This window comes from Papio anubis, chromosome 6, assembly GCF_008728515.1.
Source record: "Papio anubis isolate 15944 chromosome 6, Panubis1.0, whole genome shotgun sequence".
In the NCBI taxonomy this organism is placed as follows: domain Eukaryota; kingdom Metazoa; phylum Chordata; class Mammalia; order Primates; family Cercopithecidae; genus Papio; species Papio anubis.
The window spans coordinates 152,533,845-152,547,338 of NC_044981.1; the positions used below are offsets into that span (position 1 = coordinate 152,533,845).

General features: G+C 44.2%; 1 protein-coding gene across 9 annotated transcripts in view; it reads left to right on the forward strand.

Annotated features, from left to right (window-relative positions):
* Positions 1-11,607, forward strand: part of CDK19 (cyclin dependent kinase 19) — a 217,264-nt gene extending 205,657 nt beyond the window's left edge. For all 9 annotated transcript variants that reach the window (XM_009206271.4, XM_009206272.4, XM_003898309.5 and 6 more), the window contains one exon: positions 6,904-11,607. In XM_009206271.4, coding sequence (XP_009204535.1) covers positions 6,904-7,035 — 132 coding nt within the window. In that variant the 3' untranslated portion in view covers positions 7,036-11,607. The remainder of the gene's footprint in view (positions 1-6,903) is intronic.
* Positions 11,608-13,494: the final 1,887 nt, after the last annotated feature.

Consider the following 13,494-nt stretch of genomic DNA (forward strand, 5'->3'; position numbering starts at 1 on the left):
GTGCCCTGTTATTTTGGACCAGATGTTCCAAGTCCAGTTTGGCAGCCTTTGAGCACTGAACAGGAGGACCTTGCTGATCTGTTCTTTCCTAAACCCCAGTGCCACCTCAAGATCATTTACATTTTTAACTCAAAGTGTAACTGCCCGACAGGTTCTTCTTGCCCGCTGCCCAGATAGAGCCAATTTATCAAGACGGGAATTTCAATAGAGAAAGAGTTTAATACACATAGGGCCAGCTAAATGGGACATCAGAGTTTTATTATCAGCCTCCTCAAAAATTTGGAGGCTAGGATTTTTCAAAGATACTCTGGTGGGCAGGGGTCTAGGGATGAATACTGCTGCTTGGTTGGGGATGCAATCAAAGGGGTATGAAAAATGGCCTTCCTCCACTGCTGGGTGGAGGCCACAGGGTTGGTAGAGTCATGAGTCTCAGTCTGGGTGGAGTCATCTGAAATGCAAAAGTCTGAAAAAACATCTGAAAAGGCTGACAATAGTGATGTTATTTACAGGAGTAATTGGGGAGTAGCCAGTTGACCTCCAGAACAATGACTGGTAATTGTTTAACTACACCTTCATCTTAGCAGAATTCAGGCCTTTCTCATAATCCTAAACTTGTGGCCTTTTAGTAGTTTTATAAAGGCAGTTTAGTTTTGGGATGGGCTATTGTCATTTAAACTATAAACTAAATTTCTCCCAAAGTTAGTTTGGCCCATGCCCAGGAATGACCAAGAACAGTTTGGAGGTTAAAGGCAAGATGGAGTTGGTTAGATCAGATCTCTTTCACTGTCATAATTTTCTCGCTGTTTCATTTTTGCTAAGGAAGTTTCAATTACATATATTATTTATTACATATATTCTTTCCCACTTTGCTCACAAGAAAAACCAGCCTTCTGAATATAGCCAAAGATACTACTTCCAGCTTTGCTTATCTCTTACATACTGTTCTTATTCTACAGATGATTTTTCCTTTTACACATTTTTTTTTTATATTTGCCTTAGGTACTATGAAGATGAAGGTTTCATTTAATGTAATAAAAATACATTGAATTTAAATGCATTTTTTGTCTTCTCTTGAGGACAATCATATATGACAATTGCTCTATTCTAAATGTTACCTGAAGTTTATAAAACCCATGTTGCTGCCACACCCCAGCTAACCTTGCCTTACTTTGTCCTGTAGGTAGAACTCCTGATGCCCCTAGCTTCTACCTCTGAGAACCCTTTGCTTTAAAATAATGGTTTCTTAATCACAGCTTTGTTGTTTATGTTTAATTTAATTTAATTTAATTTAGGAGAGCTAAATAATTAAACATGAGGCCAAAGTACATAAGAAAGTGGCAGTCTTTTTATTGCAAATATGCACACACTCTCTGGCGAGGTTCTCTGGTCCTCAGGTGTGGGGGGCCAGGGAAGTCGCGCCCGCGCTCTCGGGTGATGTTCTCCGGTCCACAAATGCAGGGGCCGAAGAAGTCACACTGGCTCCTGCCGGCAGCGGACTTTTATGCATTGGTACTGGAAGGGGGAGGGCAGTGGGCAGCATAAGGGCGTGATAGGGGCGTCTCCATAGGCGTGGCTGGGTAAGTTTCAATCTCTTCGGATTGACGTCACCTGGTGCATGCTTGGTTGATCTGCATCTTCCCGGGGCGGGCTGCATTTTCCCACGCACGGGAAAGTTGGTGAAGAAGAACCCGGAAGCAACATGGACTGTGCCTTCTTGTTCACCTTCCTCCATCTTGTCCTTTCTCCCTCACCCAAACAGTCCAACCTCTTATTGATTATAAGAATTTGGGGCGCCGTTGTCTTTGTCTGGCTGCTTCCTGCTGTTGGGGGGCATAGTTAGGGTCTGAGGTTAGCAGTTGGGTGTAGGGATGCAGGAGCATTTGGTTGAAGGTGACTTGGGTGATCTCTTGGACCTTGGCTTGGAGAAATTTTATTAGAATGGGAGCAAGACATAACATAAGACAGAGGATTAGTGTGGGAATTAGGAATGGAAGCATCTGCTGTACTACAGGCAGCAGCCATACCGGTGGTCCGGGGGTTAAGGGATGTTAAATTGTTGAAGCTCCTTTTTGATTTTGTTTAATGTTTGGACATTGGTGTCAACCAGGCCTGATTCATTTACATAGTAGCAACACTCCTCTCCTAGGAAGAGGCATGTTCCTCCTTTTTCAGCAGTAAGAAGATCTAATGCCCGTCTATTTTGTGCTGCTACCTGGGCCACTGAGGTGATTTGATGTTGTAAAGAGGCTAAGCTTTCAGCTGAAGCCTCTATGGCTGCCTGGACCTGAGTGGAGAGGGTCTGTGTGGATTGAATCGAGTGGGTGAGGGCCCCTGTTCCAAGTCCTAAAGCTACTAGGGACGATGCTAGGGAAACCCCGATAATTACACCAAAAGTAGCCTCCAAGGGGGGCTGTCTGGGTCCTGCTGGGAGCTTGAGTGCAATCACACCACGAAGAGTTTGGAGTAGAGTAGCAAAAAGGAAGGGTTTGACTCTGGATTACGGTATAATGGGACTTGAGGCAAGGATGTTGCTTGAGAGGAGCTGGTAGAGTCGGTGGTGATATTGAAAGCGGTTGGTAGCGGGACTGCCACTAAGGGAGCTTTTCCGAGTGCAGCGCAAAGGAAGCAGTGGGAGAGGTTCCTTACTCCAGCAGCCTGGGTTAAGTCAAGTCCCTGGCGAATAAGTATTAGCCATGAGAATGGGTCCTCCTTGTTAGGGGGACTTGGGGGGCTTAACAGCTTCTGTATTTTCTGTTCATAAGATTTTACAACAGAGGTTAAATTTTGTAGGGCCTGTACACTCTTAGGAAGATATACTTGTTTACTTTTAGGGAGGTGTACTTGTTGCACGTATACTCTATTTGGAGGGTTGCGGTGGGATATGAGGACCAAGATGTTGCATATAGTCCAACCTTTAACTCCCTGAGCCTACCGGGGGTCCCAGGGATCCTTAATATTAAGAATGTATCCTCCTGATGTTCTGTTTCTTACAAAAGGTCGATCATTGGGGGTGCAAATGCCATTTGCACCCATTAAACCTATCTCATGCATGTTGCAATAGTTGTAAGGACACCCCAGGTTGGTCTCTTGCCAGTCATTTTTACACTTATATTCAGTTTGGTCATACAAGAAACGTATGACTGGGCGGTCGTAGTTGCCGACAGAACTCAGATGAAAGTTAAGGAGGAGGGCAGCTTGACAGCCTTGGGGGGAGCAATCTGCAGTACCTTGCGTTTGTGAGTGACCTGGTTGTCAGTAGACCAGGTTTCAGTTATAGAAAATCTTCATACAAATTTAGGATAAGTAAGGCTAGCAGGAATAATTAGAGTGAACCATAATAGTGGTAACAAAGGTGTAGAGGGTAAGTTCAACATTGCTGAAATCATAAAGGGCACCTTGCCAAGCTAGGTCTTCTATGAGAGTAAAAAGTCGGGAAACCCAGTGGTCGGGGGAAGGGTCGGGAAGGAAGGTTTCTAGAGGGTCTATGAGGGGAAATTCAGTTAAGTTGAGATGGAGAATAGTGAGAAAGCGGGAGAATTTGAGGAGGTTGTTGATCCTTGAGTAGAACCTGGTCACCTGGAGAAAGGGAAGGGGAATAGATGTTTTGAGTTAGGTTAAGATGTCTCGTCCCAAGAGGGGGGTGGGACAAGAGGGCATGATGAGGAAAGAGTGGGCAAAGCATGCATAGTCCGGGCAGTAACTTAACATTGGGGTCTGGCGAGGGTTAGACGGTTTACCATCTACCCCAACTACTGAGATAGTGGATGGCTGGCTAGGACCTCCATAGGTTGGCAAAACAGAATAGGTAGCCTCCGTATTGATGAGAAAAGAAATTGGCTTACCCACTATCTGTAGAGTTACCCTAGGCTCGGCGAGGGTGACCGGGGTCTCTGAGTGTGGGCACCGTCAGTCGTCGTCCAGGTGTAGGAGCTGGAAGGAGCCTTCCGGCCTTTGAGGAGAGGCACCACGTTGAGGCGCAATGCCTGCCCTGCTGGCGGGGCAATCAGACTTCCAATGTCTCTCCTGTTGGCAGGTTGGGCACAGTGTGGTAGGCGGGCGAGGATTTGGACACCTTTTTGCCCAATGCCCAGTTGTGCCACACTTAAAGCATGGACCAGATGGAGTGGCCGGCTTGGCCTGGGGACACTGGTTTGCCCAGCGTCCTGCGTCTCCACATTTATAGCAGGAGACTTATCTTTGGTTTTCCCTGCCGGCAAAGTGGGCAACGCGGGTTGGAGGGCAGCCACTAAAGCTTGTGCCTGAAGGGCGGCCTTCTGTTCTACTCTGGCTTGTTGAAGAGCCTCAGCTGTTTCTTCTCTAGAGTTAAAAACTTTGAAAGCTAGCTTGACTAAGTCCTGAATGGGGGTTTGAGGTCCATCCTCTATCTTTTTTATTTTTTTTTTCAGATGTCAGGGGCCGACTGGGAAATAAAATAACTGGCAAGGACAGTAGCTCCTGCCAGAGAGGTAGGATCCAGTCGGGTAAATTGGACAAGTGCCTCTGTAAGGTGATTTAAAAAGGAGGCAGGATTTTCCTCTGAGTATTGAATAACCTCCCGTAACTTATTAAAATTTACTATTTTGTTAGAGGCTGCCTGCATGCCAGCTAAGAGGCATTGTATCATAAGGTCTCTTCTACGACGCCCGGGTTGTTGAGGTTGGTAGTCCCATTCAGGATCTGTAGATGGGACAGCTTGTTCGCCTACTGGGCTGGCCGGGTCAGTTAAGTGTAACTGGTCTGCATGCTGCCTAGCGGCTGCAAGAATGCACTCTCTTTCCTCTGGGTTAAGAGTGGAAGTAAGAATGACATGTAAGTCATGCCAGGTAAGGTCATATGCCTGGCCTAGGTATCAAAACTCTTTGGAATATTGGGTGGGGTTGGCTGAGAAGTCGCCGAGTCGTTCTTCAATTTTGGAAAGGTCAGCCAGGGAAAAGGAGACGTGGACTCTAACCACGCCCTCAGCTCCAGCAACTTCTCGGAGGGGGGCCAACAAACTAGCAGGGGAGGTTGGAACAGACTGACCAGTAGGGTAGGTTAAGACAGGCTGACTGGTAGAGGGGGTTGGGGCAGGCTGACTGGTAGAGGGCTGACTAGTGGGGGCCCCTACCGCGGTCTTGGAGCGAGTGTGGGCGGAAATGGGAGAGGTAAGAGGAGTGGGTGAGGGAGGGGCGGTAGGAGGAGCATAGGGAAGGGGTTGGTAGGTTGGGAACGTCAGCCCCGTCTGAGATGGAAGTAGAATCTTCCTCCGCTTGTGGTGTGGGGGCCGAGGGCTGGGTTTTAGCTAACAAGACCTGGGCCATTGAACACTGGGCACACAGGTCTGGGCGAGAGCGCAAGTCCTAAAAGCCTTGGACATAGATAATCTCTGACCACTTTCCAAGCCTTTGGCAGAAATTAGAGAGATCTAATAGAATGTTATAGTGAAGTGTACCGTCTGGTGGCCATTGAGATTGGTTGTCTTAATTTATACTGCGGCCATGCCACAGTGGAGAGGAAAATTAGCCGCTTTCGTTTTAAATCTTGAGCTAAATGTAAGGCTTCCAAGTTTTGGAGGAGACACCTTAAGGGGGTGTTCCTAGGGATTTTCGATTGTGAGGTTCCCATTGTTTAAGCACCAGAAATGGAAACCGACCTCATGCAGTGGCAAAGCGTCCTTTGCCGCTGCTAGAGACCGGGGGCTCCTGGAGCCACTAACGGAGAATTGAGGAACTTCAAGGCGGACGTCTCTGGGTTGAAGACCTCACTGTGCCACAGGGTGGCTATGTCCTTGGGCGTACGTACGACTCTAGGCCAAGGACACGGAAACGGACGGAGATGGTTAACAAAGGGGAGTACTCACCGAAGAAGAAATTCTCAGAGCGGCACCAGTGGAAAGCTGGAACACTTGTTCGGTGTTGGTGGCTGGTTGGGTTGGGAGCCAGTTCGCTGGGGAGGAGGTTCCTCAGACCCCTAGGGGATGTTGAGGAAGGGTCTCTTCCCGGGTCGGGTTTCGGCACCAACTGTTTTGTTTAATTTAATTTAGGAGAGCTAAATAATTAAACATGAGGCCAAAGTACGTAAGAAAGTGGCAGTCTTTTATTGCAAATATGCACACACTCTCGGGTGAGGTTCTCTGGTCCTCAGGTGTGGGGGGCCAGGGAAGTCGCGCCCGCGCTCTCGGGTGAGGTTCTCCGGTCCACAAATGCGGGGGCCGAAGAAGTCACGCGGGCTCCTGCCGGCGGCGGACTTTTATGCATTGGTACTGGAAGGGGGGGGCAGTGGGCGGGATAAGGGCGTGATAGGGGCGTCTCCATAGGCGTGGCCGGGTAAGTTTTGATCTCTTCGGATTGACGTCACCTGGCACGTGCTCGGTTGATCTGCATCTTCCCGGGGCGGGCTGCATTTTCCTGCGCGTGGGAAAGTTGGTGAGGAAGAACCCGGAAGCAACATGGATTGTGCCTTCTTGTTCACCTTCCTCCATCTTGTCCTTTCTCCCTCACCCAAACAGTTTATAATGGGAAAAATAATAGCATGTCAGTATACATTATGAATACTGTTGATTTCAGTACGCCAAATTGATTATTCATGTTTGCACATCTCAGTTATTAACTAACACCCCAGAATTGGAATAAAGAGAAATGGGTCTGCTGAAGTTTCCCCTCTTCCTTTCTTTCCAGTGTAGCTTATCTCCCACAGAAATCCAGCCAAACTTCATGCCTGCTAGAATGTGTGGTTACAGTGGTGGCAGACTGTCATTTCAAATAACCAAAATGTGTTAACAGCTTAAGTTAGCTGTCAGCTATGTGGGTTTGAACCAGGAGCCTAATGATGAAAACGGCTTGTATCTCTATCCTACTGTGATTAGCATCTTGAGTTATTCTCTTCCTCCATTAGTAATTCCCTTTTCCTGTTTCCTTCTCCTAGCACTCCAGTTCTCGCCTGAATTACCAAAGCAACGTTCAGGGATCCTCTCAGTCCCAGAGCACACTTGGCTACTCTTCCTCGTCTCAGCAGAGCTCACAGTACCACCCATCTCACCAGGCCCACCGGTACTGACAAGCTCCCCTTGGGCCAGGCCAGCCCAGCCCAGAGCACAGACTCCAGCAATATGTCTGCATTAAAAAGAACCAAAAAGATGCAAACTATGATGCCATTTAAAACTCACACACGTGGGAGGAAAACCTTATATACTGAGCATTTTGCAGGACTGATATCTCTTCTTTATTGACTTAAAGAAGATTCTTGTGAAGTTTCCCCAGCACCCCTTCCCTGCATGTGTTCCATTGTGACTTCTCTGATAAAGCGTCTGATCTAATCCCAGCACTTCTGTAACCTTCAGCATTTTTTTGAAGGATTTCCTGGTGCACCTTTCTCATGCTGTAGCAATCACTATGGTTTATCTTTTCAAAGCTCTTTTAATAGGATTTTAATGTTTTAGAAACAGGATTCCAGTGGTGTATAGTTTTATACTTCATGAACTGATTTAGCAACACAGGTAAAAATGCACCTTTTAAAGCACTACGTTTTCACAGACAATAACTGTTCTGCTCATGGAAGTCTTAAACAGAAACCATTACTGTCCCAAAGTACTTTACTGTTACGTTCTTATTTATCTAGTTTCAGGGAAGGTCTAATAAAAAGACAAGTGGTGGGACAGAGGAAACCTACAACCAAAAACTGCCTAGATCTTTGCAGTTACTATGCTTTATGCTATGAAGAACTGAAGTGTGTGGTAATTTTTATATAATCATTCATATGGAACTTAGTTCCCAGCATCATCTTATTCTGAATAGCATTCAGTAATTGAGAATTATAATTTTAACCTTCATGTAGCTAAGTCTACCTTAAAAAGGGTTTCAAGAGCTTTGATGAAATATGGTCTCGATGGCCCACACCAAAACGCTGAAGAGAGTATCAACTGCACTAGGATTTCTTTAAGAAGTAATTTTGATCAAAAGACGTGTTACTTCCCTTTGAAGGAAAAGTTTTTATTGTGTATTGTACATAAAGTCGGCTTCTCTAAAGAACCATTGGTTTCTTCACATCTGGGTCTGCGTGAGCAACTTTCTTACTTATTATAATCAAGGGTACTCAAGTAGAAGCCTGCAAATTAATCTGCTTTTAAAATAAAGAGCAGTGTTCTCCATTCGTATTTGCATTAGACATAGAGTGACTATTTTTAAAGCATGTTAAAAATTTAGGTTTTATTCATGTTTAAAGTATGTATTATGTATGCATAATTTTGCTGTTGTTACTGAAACTTAATTCTATCAAGAATCTTTTCATTGCACTGAATGATTTCTTTTGCCCCTAGGAGAAAACTTAATAATTGTGCCTAAAAACTATGGGCAGATAGTATAAGACTCTCTACTAGACAACGTGAATTATTTGCATTTCCATTTTCTATGAATTAGTGGCTGAGTTCTTTCTTAGCTGCTTTAAGGAGCCCCTCACTCCCAAGAGTCAAAAGGAAATGTGAAGACTTAGAGCTCCCATTGTAATGTCAGGGGCAAGAAATTTGTGTTCTTCTGAATGCTACTAGCAGCACCAGCCTTGTTTTAAATGTTTTCTTGAGCTAGAAGAAATAGCTGATTATTGTATATGCAAATTATATGCATTTTTAAAAACTATTCTTTGTGAACTTATCTACCTGGTTATGATACTCTGGGTCCATACACAAGTAAAATAAGATTAGACAGAAGCCAGTATACATTTTGCACTATTGATGTGATACTGTAGCCAGCCAGGACCTTACTGATCTCAGCATAATAATGCTCACTAATAATAATGAAGTCTGCATAGTGACACTCATCAAGACTGAAGATGAAGCAGGTTACGTGCTCCATTGGAAGGAGTTTCTGACAGTCTCCTGCTGTTTTACCCCTTCCATTTTTTAAAATAAGAAATTAGCAGCCCTCTGCATAATGTAGCTGCCTATATGCAGTTTTATCGTGTGCCCTAAAACCTCACTGTCCAGAGCTGTTGGTCATCAGATGCTCACTGCACCCTCACTGTGTGCCCGGTGCCCTGCTGGGTGGAGAACACAGAGGACAGGGCATACTTCTGTCCTTAAGGAGCTTGTGATCTGTTCTGTGACAGTAAGCCCTCCTGGGATGTCTGTGCCATGTGATTGACTTATAAGTGAAACTGTCTTATAATATGAAGGTCTTTTTTGTTTACTTCTAAACCCACTTGGGTAGTTACTATCCCCAAATCTGTTCTGTAAATAATATTATGGAAGGGTTTCTATGTCAGTCTACCTTAGAGAAAGCCAGTGATTAAATATCACAAAAGGCATCGATGTATCTTTGAAATGTTCACATCAGCCTTTTAACAACAATTGGGTGGTCCTTGTAGGCAGAACATACTCTCCTAAGTGGTTGTAGGAAATTGCAAGGAAAATAGAAGCTCTGTTCCTGCTCTCAAGGGAGATTACCTTTAATAAAAGAAGACAAACCCAAATAGATACGTAAACCAAAATACTATGCCCCTTAATACTTTATAAGCAGCATTGTTATAGTTCTTATGCTTATACATTCGCAGAACTACCCTGCTTTCCTTGTGTATAATGACTCTTACTGGCAGAACTGAAATATAACCTGTAAGGGGATTTCGTCAGTTGCTCCCAGTATACAATATCCTCCAGGACATAGCCAGAAATCTCCATTCCACACATGACTGGGTTCCTATCCCTGCACTGGTACTGGCTCTTTTCTCCTCTTTCCTTGCCTCAGGGTTAGTGCTACCCACTGATTCCCTTTACCCTTAGGAATAGTTTTGGATCATTTTCTTTCTCTTTAAAGGGGAACAAAGCCTTTTTTTTTTTTTTTTTTGAAACGGAGTGTCACTCTGTCACCCAGGCTGGAGTGCAGTGGTGTGATCTTGGCTCACTCCAACCTCTGCCTTCCAGGTTCAAGTGATTCTCCTGCCTTAGTCTCCCGAGTAGCTGGGACTACAGGCATGCACCAACACGTCTGACTAATTTTTGTATTTTTAGTAGAGACGGGGTTTCACCCTCTTGGTCAGGCTCGTCTTGAACTCCTGACCTCAGGTGATCCACCTGCCTTGGCCTCCCAAAGTGCTGGGATTACAGGCGTGAGCCACTGCGCCTGGCTGGGAACAAAGCCTTTTTAACACATGTAAGGGCCCTCAAACCGTGGGACCTCTAAGAAGACCTGTGAAGCTTTTTGAGGGCAAACTTTACCTTTGTGATCCCCAAATGACTGCATTTCTCTTTGAAATTTATTAGATACTGTTATGTCCCCCAAGGGTACAGGAGGGGCATCCCTCAGCCTATGGGAACACCCAAAATAGGAGGGGTTATTGACAGGAAGGAATGAATCCAAGTGAAGGCTTTCTGCTCTCCATGTTACAAACCAGTTTCAGAGTTAGCTTTCTGGGGAGGTGTGTGTTTGTGAAAGGAATTCAAGTGTTGCAGGACAGAGGAGTTCAAGATAAGGTAGCTTTGGCAGCAGGGCAGGCTGAAACAATCCTTGTGATGAAGTAGATCATGCAATGACATACAAAGACCAAGGATTTATGTATATTTTTGTATCTGTGTGGTTTTGAAACTTTAGTACTTAGAATTTTGGCCTTCTGCACTACTCTTTTGCTCTTATGAACATAATGGACTCTTAAGAATGGAAAGGGATGACATTTACCTATGTGTGCTGCCTCATTCCTGGTAAAGCAACTGCTACTTGTTCTCTATGCCTCTAAAATGATGCTGTTTTCTCTGCTAAAGGTAAAAGAAAAGAAAAAAATAGTTGGAGAATAAGACATGCAACTTGATGTGCTTTTGAGTAAATTTATGCAGCAGAAACTATACAATGAAGGAATACTTAGATGGAAATTACAAATCCAAAACTCTGTGGTGGTAGAGAAAGGCAGTGAAATGGCAGTTAGACCAACAGAGGCTTGAAGGATTCAAGTACAAGTAATATTTTATATAAAACATAGCAGTTTAGGTCCCCATAATCCTCAAGAATAGTCACAAATATCTTATAACAAAGTTCATTGTTTTAGGATTTTTTAAAAATGTGTTGTACCTAAGGCCATACTTACTCTTCTATGCTATCACTGCAAAGGGGTGATATGTATGTATTATATGAAAAAAAAAAAACCAACCCTTAATGCACTGTTATCTCCTAAATATTTAGTAAATTAATACTATTTAATTTTTTTAAAGATTTGTCTGTGTAGACACTAAAAGTATTACACAAAATCTGGACTGAAGGTGTCCTTTTTAACAACAATTTAAAGTACTTTTTATATATGTTATGTAGTATATCCTTTCTAAACTGCCTAGTTTGTATATTCCTATAATTCCTATTTGTGAAGTGTACCTGTTCTTGTCTCTTTTTTCAGTCATTTTCTGCACGCATCCCCCTTTATATGATTATAGAGATGACTGTAGCTTTTCGTGCTCCACTGCGAGGTTTGTGCTTAGAGCCGCTGCGCCCCAACAAGGCCTGCTCCATGGGGTGCAGGACGAGCTACTGCTTTGGAGCGAGGGTTTCCTGCTTTTGAGTTGACCTGACTTCCTTTTTGAAATGACTGTTAAAACTAAAATAAATTACATTGCATTTATTTTATATTCTTGGTTGAAATAAAATTTAATTGACTTTGCTTCCGTGTGGATTTTTTAAATGTAAAAACCTCTTATAATAAGGTTTAGTGGCTGGGTGCAGTGGCTTATGCCTATAATCCCAGCACTTTGGGAGGCTAAGGAGGAAGGGTTGCCTCAGGCCAGGAGTTTGAGACCTGACTGGGCAACAAAGTGAGACCCCATCTAGTGTTAACATTTTATCTGTGTGCCTAGAAGCTTTTATAATTACACTTGTCCTGCAGAGATAGGAAGTCCTTCTGTGAGTTCCAATATGTTATTTTGTTCAGGATGCTATGATGTCATAATACTGCAAAGCAAGCAAGGCTTACAGATACCTCGTAAGTAAAATTGCAGGTTTTTTACATCTTCAGGAGAAACATCTTTTTCAAAAAAAGTAAATTAGAATTATTTTTAGAAAAAGACTAATAAGCATTTGTGGATGGGGTTGGATTGGGAGATTTTTGTTTTATAAGGGCACTCTGGTACCTGGCTGCTCCTTCTATAATTCGTTTGATGAGTCTTCTATGGTTGTTGCTCCACTATCCAAAGGCATCACAGAGTGAATTGAACAATGTTTAAGTGACATAAATACAGAGCTTTCATTTCTATTTAAAATAATCACATCCCACTTGGCTGCTTCTCTTTTTGGCACGAATTTTATACTCAGGGCTGTGCTATTTGTAGGATAGATCTTCTCCTGGAAAACTGTTCTTTGGCCTCAGCTGCCTTTCTCACCAGCCATCTGGGTAAGAGAAAGCAGACGACTAGACAAACCCTTTACCACTCCTGGGAGAACTGGAAAGGTCATATCCATCACCTTAGCAGACTGTAAATTCTTGTCGATAGGGCCTGAGTTTTATTCCCCTTTCCCAGCAGCTGTCAAGATACCCAACACAGAGCAGATGCTTAATACGGTAAGTCATAGCATCACTTGTACACTTGCATAGAATTCCTGGGTCATATAATATTTGTATATGGATAAGGATGAACATAATTTTGTTCTGTGAACAATGAAAATACTAGAAACAGGTGTCACTTTTTTTTTCCTTTTGAATACACGGGGTCTGTATTGTCCAGGCTGAAGTGCAGTGGCTATTCACAGATGTGATCATAACACTCTGTGGCCTCAAACTCCTGGCCTCGCTGGATCCTCCTTCCTCAGCCTCTCAGGCGCAGGCCACTATGCCTGGCCTGCTTGCTTTTTTTTTTCCTTTTTTTTTTTTTGAGATAGAGTCTCACTCTGTGGCCTAGGCTGGAGTGCAGTGGTACAATCTTGGTTCACTGCAACCTCTGCCTCCTGGGTTCAAGCAATTCTCCTGCCTCAGCCTCCCAAGTAGCTGGGAGTACAGGCATGCACTACCAAGCCCGGCTAATTTTTTGTATTTTAGTAGAGACAGGGTTTCACCACGTTGCCCCCAGGGTGGTCTCCAACTCCTGAGCTCAGGCAATCTGCCCACCTCGGCCTCTCAAAGTGCTAGGATTACACGTCTGAGCCACTGCACTCAGCCAGAAGCCATCTTTCTTTTGGCTACCTAAAGGTAAGCATTTTAAAGCCTTGCATAGCATCATTTTATCTAGTAGGCAATAGGAAACCAGCTTGGACAAGCAACATACAAACCTAAAAGGAAATTTCATTTCTCTAAATGAGAGAATATAGTATTGGGGAAAAAAATGAAAATGTTAGCCGGGCGCGGTGGCTCAAGCCTGTAATCCCAGCACTTTGGGAGGCTGAGACGGGCGGATCACAAGGTCAGCAGATCGAGACTATCCTGGCTAACACGGTGAAACCCCGTCTCTACTAAAAAATACAAAAAACTAGCCGGGCAAGGTGGCGGGCGCCTGTGGTCCCAGCTACTCCGGAGACTGAGGCAGGAGAATGGCGTAAACCCGGGAGGCGGAGCTTGCAG